Below are 15,684 nucleotides of genomic sequence, written 5' to 3'. Positions count from 1 at the left end.
GATTTTTCTAGCATAAAATAACAGTGGTTCATTATGTACATATTGTAACTATAGAAAAGTATATAAAAGGAAAGTTGACTCACCTAAAATAGCTTATTCTATGAGCAATGAGTAGGCATAAAGGGTTTTTCAGTAGGAGAGGATGTGATCAGAAAATATGTTTTGAAAACTCTCACCCTGGTTGGTATGTGGAGAATAAAAAAGAAAATAAAAGTCCTTGTGGAGAGGCAAGTGAGGGGGTGGCTGCAGTAAAAATACGCTAGAAGGTGGCTAAGAGAATCAAGAAAGGTCAACTTACTTGGTATATATTTTGGAGGTACAGCCCATGGCAGCTATCACATAGCTATAGGGTGTTGAGGAAAAGGGAGAAGGGTGATCAAAGATAATTTCAGACTGTGCTTGAGCAAATGGGTGGGTGGTGGATAGTGGGGTACAATTATAAGCATGGGAGCGTGGCAAAAAGAAATCTGCTTTAGACTTATTAAGCATGAGTTGCCCATTAGTCACCAAGTTGAAATAGCAAAGACACATATGGCACTAGAGTTGGAATATCTGGGTGGAAGTCTGGATGGAAGGTAGGAGTTTGGGAATATCATCAGGGGTGACGGGTGAAAGAAGAGATTATAAAGACGGGCAGGACATATGGAATCTGGGGGCTAGTATAAAATGTGCCTGAGTTATTCCAATTAAGGTGTGTGGAAACTGGGATGTTTATTCACCAACTTCGATCAGTCACTGGTCGAGGACAGCTTTCTGGACAGTGAGAGTGAGCATTAAACTTCCCAATGTTTCTGGCCTGCCCCATTGGCTAAGCCAGTTCTGGTGGTTAGAGAAAGCCCAAAGGCAAAGATTTTCAAGTGCATGTTGTCAGAAGCCATTGGGTTGGTACATTCAGTAATGGTGAGTCCTGAGGGCATGTGGAACACCAAAGAGTGTTCTACACTCGTCCTGCTAGATGCTTTCTCCATGGAGTCAGAGTCTGAAACACAAGGACAAGACTGAAAAAGAAAAGAAAAATAAGTCTGAACGATGTCTAGTACCTCCTACAGAGGGACCTGAAAAAAATAATTGAGGATCTCGATTAAGTGTAACCACTCTCAATATCCCCATCTATAGAATAGTGGAGGGTAAGCGGAAGGTATGGGACTTCTTTATAACTTATTTTCAATTATTTTAATTTTCTGTAGGGGAGTTCCCTTTGTCCTCATTAGATATATGAAAGAATTTCAACAGGTATTTAGTATCTGCCACCCAACGAATTCAACTTGTTACATTATTATTATTTTACAATAGCTACTTTTTACTAGTCACTGTACCGCCTTGGAAACCCAAAGAGGGGTCACTATGAGTCGAATGGATGCAAGGACAGCGAGTTTGGTTTGGTTAATCACTCTGGCAATCTTCTGAGGAAGTCACGTACTTCCCCATTCATAGGTGAATGATAAATGATAAATGGTCCTGATAAATGATATGATGTGTACCCAAACTCAGGTCCTTCTGACTTCCAAACACTTGTTTCTTGGATGGTAGGACAATGAAATATTGATGACTACCGTTGTTATGTGCTGTGGAGCTGGACAGACTCCTAGCAACCCCTCCTTGGGTTTTCCAGGTGGTATCACTATGGAAATAGATTGCCCAACCTTCCTTCCCAGGAGTGGTTGGTGGGTTTGAACCGCCAGCCTTCTGGTTAGCAGTCAGGTGTCTTAGGCACTAGGCCACCAGAGCTCCTTGTTGATGACTACTGTCTCTGTTATTAAAGGGAATGAGAACGCTATGTGAGATTCTTCACTCTCAGTAAGTACCAAGGCTGCTGAGGCTGATCTGAGTATAGCCTGACACTATATGGGAAGAAGCATTTCTTCAAATTCAGCCCGTTATTCCATGTTCACTATTCTCTTTGGATTCGCAAGTAGCATTGAACAGGGTGCCTAAGGGTTCTGGAAAATCTTGACTAAAGTGAAAGTCTTTTAGACCTTAGAACTTCTTGTTGTTATTATTGTTGTTGTTGTTATGTGTCCTCGAGCCAGACCCGACTCATAGCGCCCCCTCCTCGGGTTTCTGAGGCAGTTTCACTATCGAAGTAGATTGCCCAACCTTCCTTCCAAAGCAAGTAACGGGCGACCACAAAAAACATGGCGGTAGAGGCGTCACTAGGGCAACGGCGCCAGCGCTTGTACTAGGCGCTTCGGTTTATTTAGTTCCGGCTGGTTAGTTTCACGATACTTCCGGCCCCTCTGCAGCGGCGTGCGCTTTTGCGCTCCAGCCTTAGGTTTGCGGAGCGAGGGGGTCCACTACGACTAGAGAGAGGTCGGCCGGCGGAGCGAGCCGGAGAGAATGTAGCCGTGAGCAGCATGGAGCCAGACAGTGAAAAGCCCGGGGCTGTTGTCGCAGTTGTGACTGAACTTCGGTTTACCCAGCGATACAAGGACTATCTCGAGAAGCAGCAACTCCTGGACAGACGGTATCGTGTGGAAAAGATGCCGGATGGCACCGTGGCGCTCCCTGTGCGGGGAGAGACCCCCCTGGAGCAGCACCTGTGGGCGCTGAAGAACCACGTGGCCCCAGGCAGCCCCTGTAAGCTCATGCAGCTCCTGCGTCCTGCACCTTCAAAGAAGGCCCAGTGTTGCTCACCAGCCCAAAGGCTGTGTCTTGAGGTGAGCCGTTGGTTAGAGGGTCGGGGAGTCCAGTGGTCAGCGGAGCTGGAGGCTGATTTGCCTCGATCTTGGCAACGCCACGGTAACCTCTTGTTACTGAGCGAGGACTGCTTCCAAGCCAAGCAATGGAAAAATCTAGAGCCAGAACTCTGGGAGATTGTTGCTTCGGCGCTTGGCGCCCAGCGTTTAGCCAGAAGAGGGCGGGTATCGCCGGATGGCACCCGAACTCCAGCAGTGACTTTGCTGCTGGGCGCCCATGGCTGGGTGGAGCATGTGGATAATGGAATCCGATACAGGTTTGACGTGACCCGGTGCATGTTCTCCTTCGGAAACATCACCGAGAAGCTGCGAGTGGCATCGCTGCCCTGCGCTGGGGAAGTGCTGGTGGATCTCTATGCAGGGATTGGGTATTTTGCACTGCCATTTCTAGTGCATGCTGGTGCTGCTTTCGTCCATGCCTGTGAGTGGAACCCCCACGCTGTAGAAGCCCTGAGAGCAAACCTTGAAATCAATGGAGTGGCAGATCGGTGCCAAATACACTTTGGGGATAACAGGAAGCTGAAGCTTTCCAACATCGCAGACAGAGTGAATCTGGGGTTGATTCCTAGCTCTGAAGAAGGCTGGCTCGTTGCCTGCCGAGTGTTGCGACAGGATGCTGGGGGCATTCTGCATATCCACCAAAATGTGGAATCTTTCCCTGGGAAGAATCTCCAGCCTTCTGGAAGCAGTGACATGGAGGAGGAGCAGTGGCCTTATCTTCAGCAAATTATCACCAACCAAGGGAAAAATGGAACTGGTAGGGATTCTAGGAGGAAGATGTTGGCAGGTGCCACCAAGCCAGAGTGGCAAAGGTGGGCAGAATCTGCAGAAACTCGCATTGCTGCTCTTCTGCAGCAAATCCACGGGAAGCCGTGGAAGACACAAATACTGCACATCCACCCAGTGAAATCCTACGCGCCCCACGTGGATCACATAGTCCTGGATCTGGAGTGCCGCCCCTGCCCTCTTATTGGCTAGAGGAGGTGGGTTCCCGCCCCTCTGTCTCCTAGTGATCTGTCCTAACGTTCTGGCGCTCTGAAGGCAGGCACGAGAATGATCCTGATCTTTTCTTCTGTCTTCCACTGATCACGTGGAGAATGAGCTACCTACTGGGGACAGGCCTCATGGCTCACTGAAGTGAGGCCCGCCCGTCTGTGCAATCAGGAATTCCTGATTCTCACCCCACTTCTCTCGGACCTTGGGCCCATGTTTTAATATTCTTTTGGCCTTGAATTTCCTCATTTGCAAAATGAAGGTTTCTTTGAACTGCCTCACACATCTATTAATTAGTGAGCATCAGTTATTGTAGAGTGAGTCCAGTATGGGGAATAAACTGGAGGGAGGCGGGTGAGGAGGCTGCTTTGGTTGTGGAGGGATGAGGGGCTGGTGGCGTGGACTAGGGTGGTGACAGTGAGAAGTGGATAGATTTGAGAAACATTTGAGAAGTAAAATTGATAGAACTAAGCAGTTAAATCCAAATAAAGGCACTATAACTGTGTTGCTTTGTTTTCAAGGCTAAATTGGGGAGGTGGGGGAACAAAAACTAGAGTATTAAATCCATTCCCTGGGTGGCACAAACAGTTAAGTGCTCGACTAACTGAAAGGTTGGCAGTTCAAACCCACTGTTCTGGTTATCTAGTGCCGCTCTGACAAGAAATATACCACAGATGAGATGGCCTTAACAAACGGGAGTTTATTCTTATAATTTGGAGGCTTTAAGTCCAAGTTCAAAGTGCTGGCCTCTAGGGGCTGGGTGAAAGCCCCTCAGCCTTGGGGTCCAGCTCTGCCTCTTGCTCCCAGCCCACTGGAGCGAGAGGCATTTCTTCACTCAAACAGCTGCTGGCTGCTGAGGCTGAGAAGCTCCAAGGTTGACAAGTCAAAAGGCACAGTCCCGATGTTACCAAACCACACAGCAGGCCATTAACTTAAGTCCATTGTAAGTCCCAAGGTTGGCAGAGCATAGCTGCTGAGCAATGACACGGCTACACACAGGGTCCAAGCATGCCGTAGGCTAGAGACTATCACCAAGGCTTCTCCTTCTATACAGGAAGCAGACCACATCCCAAAGGCAGCTACTCAGCTGCTTGTGGTAGATCCCACCATGGAGTTGATTGCCAGTCTCATCATGGGGAATAACTAGCACCAGCTGCCCAGCCACTCAACCAGGCCCAGCCAAGTCGACACACAAACATAACTACCACACCCATACAGAGGTGCTTTGGTAGACAGGCCTGATCTGTTTTTGAAAGGTCGCAGCCTTGAAAACTCTACAGAACAGTTCTGCTCTGTACGCATGGGTTTGCCATGAGTTGGAATAGATTGTTGGCAACTAACAACAACAAAGGAGTGTTAGGAGGATGTCTTATATATCTGGGTTCTTGTGGTAGAAGAGGGAGCTCTGGTGGTGTAGTGCCTAAGGCATTTGACTGCTAACCAAAAGGCTGGCGGTTCGAACCCGCCAGCCACTCCTCAGAAGGAAGACGGCAATCTACCGTAGAGATACTGCCTCAGAAACCCAAGGAGGGGTTGCTATGAGTCGAATCACTTTGACAACAGTGAGTTTTGTGGTAGAAGTAGGTAAAGAATCACCCTAAATCCTAGGGAAACTATCTCCTCACCCCAACCCCCAAGCTTGTACAATTGCTGCCAATTGCAGGCTATTAATAAAGTCATGGTTAAAATCTTAGGTTGTTACAGGCCACAGACTTCCTTTTCATTTCCTGTCCCTGGCTGGCAGTGTCAGGGACAACATAGGGAGCTAAGAGAATAGGAAATGTGCAGTTTTGTAAGACAGCATATTACATGGCTGGCTGCCACCATCATGGTTTGCTGTCATGATGACTAATTGTGGAGACTCGCTCAGAGCTTTGTTTTGGTGCATTCTGAGGTCAGCTCAGCAATTTGCTTGATGAGGGGAATAGAGAAGAGTGTAGCTTTATCAGAACTGTACCTGCCTGCGGTGGGGCTGGGCTGCTAGTCCTTTGACAACAATGCTAATGAAGGCTGGGTTGATGCTGTTTGTGTTGTTCAGCAAATTATTAAGTGCTTAGTGGTGCAGTGGTGAAAGCGTTTGGCTGCTAACCAATAGGCTGGCAGTTCAAATCCACCAGCCACTTTGAGGGAGAGAGATGAGGCAGTCTGCTTCATAAATATTTACGATCTTGGATACCCTATGGGGCAGTTCTATTCTGAACTATAGGGTCACTAAGAGTCAGAATAGACTCAATGGCAGAGGGTTTGGTTTGGGTTTTGTTTTTTAAAAAAGCTATATATAGGAGCTGCTGGGAATATAAAGATGCATTAAATACAGTCACCATCCCCAAGGACTTTACAACTTAGCAGCAGAAATAACAGGAGTACTCAGATAATTGCAATACAGTAGGTACCCCCTGAGTGACAGCCGTGTTGTGTCTGTGCAGAGAACACAGCAGTAGCTCTGAGGGTTGGACATGGACGTCTTCAGAGAGATGGTGTTTGACTTGGCTTGAAAACTGTGTAAGATTTTTTTTTTTAATGTTGTAAAAATATATAACACCGTATTTGTCAGCTCAACATTTTTCACATTCATGATTAACTCGGTGACATCAGAGGTGCTAATTGAAGACAGTAACAGGTGCAGAAGTTTGAATGTTGAGCAGATGTTTGGGTGTCATCATTAGGCCAGTTTGTAAGCAGGAAGAAATGCCTTGATGATGAAGGCGGTTGTGAGGATCAAAAAGAGCAGTGTCCTGTGCACAGTAAGCCCCGTGTTAGATGTCCTGTGATCTCCCCAGAGAAGGGGACTTGCTTCTTTCTGTTGCTGTCTCACAGAGTGGCCCTCCTATGTTTGACTTCATCATCTCCCCTTTTACATGATGGGTTTCTTCCACACTTGTGTGCCCACACTTCTCTCCTCGAACCAAAACACTAAAGATGCCACGCTGTGGCTGGAGCCAACATGGGGAGGAAGACAGAGGAGAAACGACAAGGAAGATGAGTCAGGGGGCCATCGGGGCATTGCCTTCCTGCCAAAGCTGTGGACAGGCCGCTGATGTCACGGCCACCCTGACTAATTCATTCAGCCAATAGTTAGCTCAACTCCACTTATCGATCATTTGTGAGTGTACAGTGGTGGCTCTGCCTTCATAGAATTTAAATTCCACCTGATTACAGTCCAAGCTCCTCTATTTCTGTGTCATCAGTGGCAAGTCACGAGTCCTGAAAGATTTAGTGTCTTCTGTACATTGGAGGTAACATCTATCCTATAGGGCAGATTTTAGGTTTTTAGATATGTTAACCTAAGGCATTTGACTGCTAACCAGAAGGCTGGTGGTTCAGACCCACCGGCCACTTCTCTGAAGGAAGGTCGGGCAATCTACTTCTGTAGTGATACCACCTCAGAAACCCAAGGAGGGGTCGCTATGAGTCGGATCCGACTCAATGGCAATGTGTGTTTGTGAACACATGTAGAGCTGTCATTACAGTGACTGGCATAAAATGAATACATCATTCGTTCATTCATTCAGTCTTTGCATAAGGTGAATCACCACTTCCCAGTGTAAATGTGAGAGATTATTACCCATCTGGTTTACTGAAGGCAGACTGGCCTTGTTTGGAAAAGCCATTCATTGATTAATGAGGCTGCATGGTGTACTCTCTTCAGGCACTATGGTGTGGGCCTGGGACACACAGCTGAGTCCTGCCCTCCGAGGAATCACTGTCTGGTGACACGGACACAGAGGAAACGACATCAATACTGTGTACTGGGTGCTGAGGTGGACAGCAGTGGTTTATATGCCCACATAGGGCTCTGGTTGGGGAGGTCAGAGCAGGGATGCCTGAGCTGAGGAGTTGGGAATGAATGGAGGGGAATCCGCGTCCTTTAAGCCTTTCATCTCCTCAAGTGTATTTGTTTATGTTACAGCTTTCTCCAAGGACTTGATGGAGCATAGATCTGCCTGGTCAAGAAGAGGTGTCTAATGGAACTGAGGAGGAGAGACTGAGGTCAGGGGAGGCTCTCAGAGGCCTGGTCACCTCAACCCAGGAATTTGTGAAGGCCCCAAAGGCTTCCTGTCTTCATTTCAGCACTGGCAGCCAGTTATGTTCCCACCTAATGGACATGTTGGGATTTAAAAAAATAATTTTTAATTTTTTTTATTTTTCAAAACTCACTCTTAAGCTGCTCTGTTTATTAATGCGATAATTTAAATAAATTATGTGTGCATTCTACTTCATAAATACATTGTGTAGAATTTAAATACATAAACAGAAAATGATGTTTAACGTTTTAACATAAGAATGATGAGAGAAAATAAATAGGGATTCATTGCCTCCCACTCCGGCACGCATGTGAGAAAAAAAAAAAAAAAGATCATTCTGAACAGCCTCAGTGCAGCTGCTTCACTTTGGGCAAACTAAAACTAGTCATTTTTGAACTATTTAAAAATTATTTTAAGTGATTATAACTATTTAAATGTCTTAACAATGTAATAAAAAACTAACGCAGTTTATACATTGCTGGTGGTATAGCCATTTTGGAAAACAGTTTGGTAGATCCTCAATATATTTAAGATAGTTCTGTATGACTTAGGGTTCCACTTCTAGGTACATATGCAAGCAAAATGAAAACATGTTTACATAAAAACTTGTACATGAACATTCATAGCAGTATTATAATAGCCAAAAAGTAGAAGCAACCCAAAAGTCCATCAACAGATGAAGGGTTAAACAAAATGTTGGATATCTGCACAATGGAACAGTTAGCCATAAAAAGGCTGAATGAAGGATTGAAACATGTTGCCATGTGGCTGAATCATAGAAACAATATTCTCAGTGGAAGAAGCCAGACACAAAAGGCCAACTATTGTGATTTCATTTCTATGCAATAGTCAGAATAGTTAATGGGATCATGGTTTTGCAGGTTGTGGTTGGGGCTGGGGAAGGGAATAGAGAGCAACAGTACATGGCTAACATTGTGTCACCAAATTATTTACTTTGGGAGCTCTGGTGGCGTAGTGCCTAAGGCATTCGACGGCTAAACAGAAGTCTGCTGGTTCAAACCCACTAGCCACTCCTCGGAAGGAAGATTGGGCAATCTACTTCTGTAGTGATACCACCTTGGAAATCCAAGAAGGGGTCGCTATGAGTCAGATCCAACTCCACGGCAGTAAGTTTTAGTTTTTTTGGTTTTAGACATTTCTTAAAAAACAGCAGGGTTTTCTGGATTCTTAACTAATTGGTGTTCAGGGTGCATAGTACAAGAGCTCTCATCCTAGTGTCTGACCTTCATTTCAACTCAAATCTCCATGTTCTGCTTAACAGAAGAGTTCCAGGAACCAAGGAGCCAGTGTTCTTGATGTAGAACCATCCAATGTTAGAGTGAGAAAAGGTCCCCTTGGTCTTCCTCAGGTGGGCACCAGTTTCTCTGGCCCCCAATGCTTAGACAACTCTCCCTTCTGTGTGGTAGCCCTTTGCATGAATAAAACCTGTACAGCTTTCTTATTTTGAAGCATTCCTATATTTTTGCTCACAATTGTACATGACTTTTTAAAATACGAATAATGCAGGTAAGTAAGAATAGGATATAACGTTGCCCTGTTCTCCACTTCCCATGCCAGCCTCACAAGATAAGTACTTTTGACAGTTTGAAGTTCATGTTTTTGATTTTTTCTAAGCCCAAATGTATTCATATATTGAGATTATACTGCAATACATACTATGTACACTGTTTACTGATTTTTAAATTTTGTACTGTATTATAGGTTAACTTTCAAGATCCATACTACAGATCTTCATAATTCTTTCTACTCCTTTCACAACATCCTATTACAAGGATTTGTTGTTGTTATGTGCCATCAAGTCGGACCTGACTCATAGTGACCCTTCCTTGGGTTTCCTAGGCAGTATCACTACAGAAGTAGATTGCCCAACCATCCTTCCAAGGAGTGGCTGGTGGGTTTGAACCGCCAGCCTTCTGGTTAGCAGTTAAGTGCCTTAGGTACTACACTACCAGAGCTCCTTATAAAGGATATGTATGATGATTCATTAAATTCTCTTGTTTTTAGTTTTTATTTCAAATAGACTACTTAAACGTTTCTTATTCCCATTTTGAAAACGTAAAATAAATACTGTAAAATTGATTTTGCTAGGACTGAAGGGATGCACATTTTCAATGTAATATATATGGACAAATTGTCCTCAGAATTAAGTGAATGTTTTCAAAAGGGGTTTACTTTTGATTTTGTTCTTAGGTATGTTGTTGTTCTTAGGTATAATAATCGTATAATCTTTGGCAATCTGATACTCTAAATGCAATGTATCACTGCATTAGTTCTTAATGTATTATACCTGCAAAAACGACAAGGAGGCCACATATTCTGACCTCCTCTAATCCCACAAGAGGAAGGCAGAATCACCATCAATAGCACAAGGCCTATTACTGCAAGGCCAGACATACTGCCTCCCTCCAGCCCTTTTACCAACTGTTCCTCCCAAAGCACCCACCACCTCTTTCCTGGGTTCGATAATTTGCTGCAGTGGCCACACAGAGCTCATAGATTATGAGGTTTATTAGGGAAGCACCAGGCTACAACTCAAGTTCAGGAAGAACGCTCAGTCTCTCTCCCAGCCCACCGTCCCTCAGCCAACAGTCTCTCACAGTCTCTCCCCCAGCAGTGCGTGTCCCTTGGTGTCTGACTCAGCAATGCGCGTCTCTTGCGTCTCTTTCCCCAGCACGTCTTCCTCAACCAGCAGTCAGAGTTCTGCCTCTAGGAGGCCTCCTTTTGAGCCCGGCAGGGTGGTCAAACTAGCCAATCATAGCATCAGAACTCTAAGCACCTGAGAGAGAGTGGGCACCTCCCAGAACATTGTTTTGTGCCACTCCCAACAGAAATACTCCAGGTGGACAACTTCAGCAATCAGGAGCTCCTCAGTTGCTCATAGAAAATTCCACCTTGGCGTTTACAAAGACTTATGGGTAGAAAAGCCACACTAAGTAATTTACTATACTGCAATACCACTTACTCAAAGGTTTATAAATCTAGGCATCTATTTTCCAGTATTTTGTGCACACTTGTCTTTTACCAAATTTTTATTATTTGAAAAATAAACTTATTAGATTTAATTTGTCTCAGCTTCAATACTGGGACAATGACATTTAATTATAATTCCAATTCCTAGATGAAGCAGGTGGTAACAATTTGTTGTAATTCATCTTAAATTTTCATATTGAAAAATTCATAGAATATGATATGTCAAAGAAAAACAGAAGTGATGAAAAAAGTTTTGTAAATAGATGGTGGTGGTGGTTGCACAGTATTTTGAAGTATTGCTAATATGTTGTACACTTAAATGGTTGAAATGGCAACTTTTATGTTATATGTATTTTAAGTGGGAGCTCTGGTGGTGTAGTGCCTAAGGCATGTGACTGTTAACCAGAAGGCTGGCAGTTCAAACCCACCAGCCACTCCTCGGAAGACTGGGCAATCTACTTTCTGCCTCAGAAACCCAAGGAGGGGTCGCTATGAGTCGGATTCAACTTGACAGCAGTGAGTTTGATTTTTTTTTTTAAATGTATTTTAAATATAATAATTTTTTTTTAAAGTAGGCAACTAAGTATTGCAAAGAATGTGAGGATGGCGCACGACTGGGCAGTGTTTCATTCTGTTGTACGTAGGGTTGCTATGCGTTGGAGTTGACTCACTGACAACTACCAACAGACAACTAAGGAGTTAGATTTTATTCAGGCTGTTGCAGTAGCGAGAGTACCCAAGTCTTAAGATCAGGAGGTTTCAGCCAGGTGGTCTTGCTTTAGGCTTTTATAGGGAGGAGTGAACAAGTAGCTGATGGGTGACCTATGGTTGGGGTAATTTTCAAAGCAAGGGAAATCTCAGCTGAACAGGAAATGCTTTCCTCTGTGGTTAGCTAGTTTCAGGAGGACAAATGGTTTAAATCATAGCTGATCAATCACGACAATCAGTTCTAATCCTAACTAATAGATCATGAGGCAAAGAACAGAAGTTGCAGAATTCGTGTCTGGCCTATCAGGATGTAATGGAGGAAAGTGTGTTTGGCCTTGTCAGGTACATACACAAACTGTTCTTATAGTGCTGCCTCTGGAGTAATGAGGATAAGCAAGTATCTTTTGAACTCTGGAGAAACAATGATGATCTATGAGGGATTAAACATAGCTCCTTAGAATGCTCCTTAGAAGTGAGAATGACCAGACTTCATCTCTTGCACTTTCGTCATATTATCAGGGGGATGAGTTCCTGGAGAAGGACATCATGCTTGGGAGAGGGTCAATGAAAAAGAGGAAGATCCTCAATGAGATGGATTGACACAGTGACTGCAACAGTGGGCTCAGGCGTGGCAACACTTGGGAGGATGGTGTGGGACTGGGCAGTGTTTTGTTCCGTTGTACACAGGGTTGCTCTGAGTCGGAACCAATTGGACAGCACCTAACTACAAACATCAAGTGCTGAGTGACACAGAACATTTCACTGGGAGCTCTAAAATAGTGTCAGGGAGAGAAGACCTGGTAGAGTGACAAGATATATAAAGAGTTCACAGGGTACAGGGGAGGAAAGAAAGGCTTCTGACTGGAATGTAGGATTAGAGAAACTGGTTACAGGTGAGGCTTCTGAGGCAGGTGGCCATCAGAACATGAAGGGCCTTGCTGGGTTTTCTCCTGGCAGCAAGGAGACCACTGAGCAGCAATTAGAAGGGCACTGAGGAGTTCAGACTTAGGATTATGAAAGCTCACCATGTGACAAAATGATAAATGAGTCCTAACAAAGTCCCGTCCCCTGAAGTCATAGGTGGGACACTGGGATTCCTTGCATTCAGGGCCTGCATGCTTTCCCCATAGAGTGAAGAAGTTTTGAGAAAGATGTGATCGGGATGAACTCAGAAGTTTTGTCCTCTAAGCATGTGACAGAAACAAAGCCGTCTTGTCTTAAGTTGCTCTTCTTTCAGGTCTCAGTTACTGGCAGCCCAGAGCAATTCTTAACAGGTGTACAAGCAACATGGGAGTCCCCAGGTGGCACACAGTTAAGAACTCACCCAGCGGCACCTCGGAAGAAAGCCCTGGCTACCTGCTTCTGAATAATCTGTCACTGAAAATTCTACGGAGCACAGTTCTGCTGTGGCACATATGAGGGCTCCACAAGTCAGAGCTGCTGATGACACACAAACAGTTCTCTCCTTGTTGACTTCAGACACCACGAGCATGGTGCTGTCTGCTGTCTTCTAGGTATGAATCACTAATAAAATAACGTAGTCATCTTTCCTCTTAGAAAGGAAAAAAAAAAAAGTCATGTCAAGAAACACCTGTGGAAGTGGAAGCCTGAGTAGTAGACACAAATGAATCCCTCAAGAGGAAAAGGTTTGTGCTGGTCTATGTTGTACAGGTCGTCTTCAGAAGCCGTGGATGAAGAATATGGAGAAGTGTGCAGAAGAACTTGCCAAAAGGCACTGGAAAAGTTCTAGGGTAGGACCCTAGCAACTGCAGCCCTAGTGGACCTGGAGGATTCTCTCAACAAGGTAGGTGGGAGCTCCAATCTCAACCTTTTAGGGCAGATCAGAGTGTGAGGCCCCATAATGGATGGGAAGTCCTTGTAACTCTGAGCAGCTGGAGGACTGGAAGGAACCAACAGCCCAGGTTGAGTTGAAAATTCTCTAATTTGAGATGGCCAGAGGGAAATGTCTCTGCTGGCAGAATTCCTTTCTGCCTTTTGGTTGGAGAAGGCACTTATCAACGGGCAGTGGGGTGTAGTATACCTTTGGCCCTACTACTACAAGAATGTATTTTACTGCATTTAAAAGAAGAAACTAAACCATCAGGCAGAAGGGGTGAGAATAAACCTCAGTTAAATGAAGAAGGGGAACCAAGTAAGTGACAAGGAAAACAGCTCAGGAACTTTGGATGTGAATTGGTGCTGGGGCTGTGGACCAAGAAGGCAACGTTGCCTGGCTGCAGCCAAGAGGAGGTTTAGCCTTAGAATATCCGGGCGAGTAGGTCAGGCTGCTCTTTGTGGGTGTGAGTTCTGGGCTGAAAAGAATGGGTTCATACTCCCTAACCCACAGCTGTGACCATTTTAGGAAATGGACAGCAGGTGATTAGTGCATGGCTGGCCGGAGAGTGTGCACAGACCACAAGCCCAGAATGCTCGCTGAGCCCTGCTGGAGACAGTGAAGGCCAAGTTCCTTGATTTCACCTTTCCTGGCAGGTGAGAAAGGTGTGGCAAGTTTTCTGAGAAACATGATTCTCCACACAGCAGAAGTACATGGTGGAGTTCCTGAGGAGGCATGGCATGAAAAGCATGGATGTTGGACACATGTCACCCATACATGGGGATGCCCTGACACAGATTTCAAGACTGCCACTTGGAGCATGAGAGAGTGGACTATAACAAGTGGGTTTTGCCTCTTGGAGAGCAAGGTGACCCCTACCACCAGAACTAAGCATTTCGTAACCTAAGAAGCCAAGAGATTCCAACAAATGTGTTGGATGCTTTTATCTTCACAATGTCCTATTTTCTAATGCAAACACAGACACTTTAAGATCTTTGTCTTCTAAGTCATCTCAGAAAACACCTATAGGTTTACGGTCTCATGCATTTCACTATTGTGAAAATGAAGACAAGACCCGATTAAATCATCTGCCTAAAATGTGTTATTTACAAAAATAACTTCATGCTCTAAGATTGCAGTCTGATTTCTACTATGTAAGAATATTCAGTAATAATTAGAACAATCTAATAATATTTGTGATTTTTGCTATATCTTCATTTCATACATACTATTTTTCTTCAAGTCACTTTTTTTTGTCTTAATTTTCTGCTATTTTAAAAGGAACGTTACATCACCACTAGTTAAGCAAATGAAGTGTTTCCTGTTTTTCCCAAAGTCTCTCCATACTTTCAGCAAGCCCCTCAACTCCCCCCAATTCACACACACTCAAAACTAAATACATGTAATCTGGGTAGAGCTGGTGGTGGCTGGTAGAGGCCAGGTGCTTAGGAATTAATTATTCCACTTACCGCCCTCCAAGATGCAGATTGCGATGTATAGAATACTGCGTGGGCAGCCAGTGTTCTTTTTCTTGTGTCCAGAAAACATACTGAATCTGAACAAGATCAGGAAGAAACATTTTGTATACATACTTTTACACTGATCTTTTCTAGAAGTCCCCATTTTTCTGTTGAGCTGTTATTTATGTTGATTTCTAATAACACTTACATATGAGAGACACAGTCCAGTGTCGATTTAATGAGTGTGGTAGTTAAGGTTATGAGTCATCTTGGCTGTGCCTAGTTTTGAGTGGCTGTGCAGCTAGATGTAGTTAGTCCTCATGATAAAACTGGTAATCAAGTCCAGGGTGGAATCTATTGTGAGCAGCTGAGTAGCTGCTTCAGGGATGTGGTCTGCTTCCAGTATATAAGAAGAAGCTTTTGGAATGGGCTGCAGCTTTTTGGCATGCTTGGACCCGGCACACTGCTGCCAAATCTTCATTCAGCAGCCTGCCATGTTTGCCGCTGCTCTTGGGACTGTCTCTGGACTTGCACTAGTGGCCTGCCATGTTGCTTGGTAATCTTGAGACTGTGCCACTCTCTTTGTTGAGCTTGGATTTGTCAGCCTTGGCAGCCAGAAGATGCCTGAGTTAAAAGACACCTCCAGCTTCAGTGGGGTAGTAGCAAGAGGCAGAGCTGAAGCCCAAGGTCGAGGATCTTTCACCCAGATTTCACCCAGACGAAGTCTGTCCATTCTCACTTCTAAGGGGCATTCCAGCTGTACTTTTTCCAAGACAGGCAGGTTTATTCATGCTTCTGGCAGCCCATGGTATATTCTTTCAGTAGTCTTTGCCAATGCCACAATTCAAATGCATCAGTTCTTCGGTCTTATTAATTGTCCCCAGAACTTGGCACTTTGAGCTCAGACTTCTAGCCTCCTAAACTGTAAGAGAATAAATCCCTGTATAAGACCACCCACTTGTATTTTTCTGTTAGAG

General features: G+C 44.6%; 1 protein-coding gene across 1 annotated transcript; it reads left to right on the top strand.

The window, feature by feature from the left end:
* The first annotated feature begins 2,332 nt into the window (after positions 1–2,332).
* On the top strand, positions 2,333–3,674 carry TRMT12 (tRNA methyltransferase 12 homolog). Its single transcript, XM_007943410.2, has one exon. The coding sequence runs from the start codon at positions 2,355–2,357 to the stop codon at positions 3,672–3,674; it is 1,320 nt and encodes a 439-aa protein (XP_007941601.1). The 5' UTR covers positions 2,333–2,354.
* Positions 3,675–15,684: the final 12,010 nt, after the last annotated feature.

The sequence above is a fragment of the Orycteropus afer genome, unplaced genomic scaffold (genome assembly GCF_000298275.1).
Source record: "Orycteropus afer afer isolate SDZICR_OR568_19922 unplaced genomic scaffold, OryAfe1.0 scaffold00106, whole genome shotgun sequence".
NCBI classification, from domain to species: Eukaryota; Metazoa; Chordata; class Mammalia; order Tubulidentata; family Orycteropodidae; genus Orycteropus; species Orycteropus afer.
The sequence above is the reverse complement of the archived record's forward strand: the minus strand, read 5'-3'. Positions and strand labels throughout refer to the sequence as shown.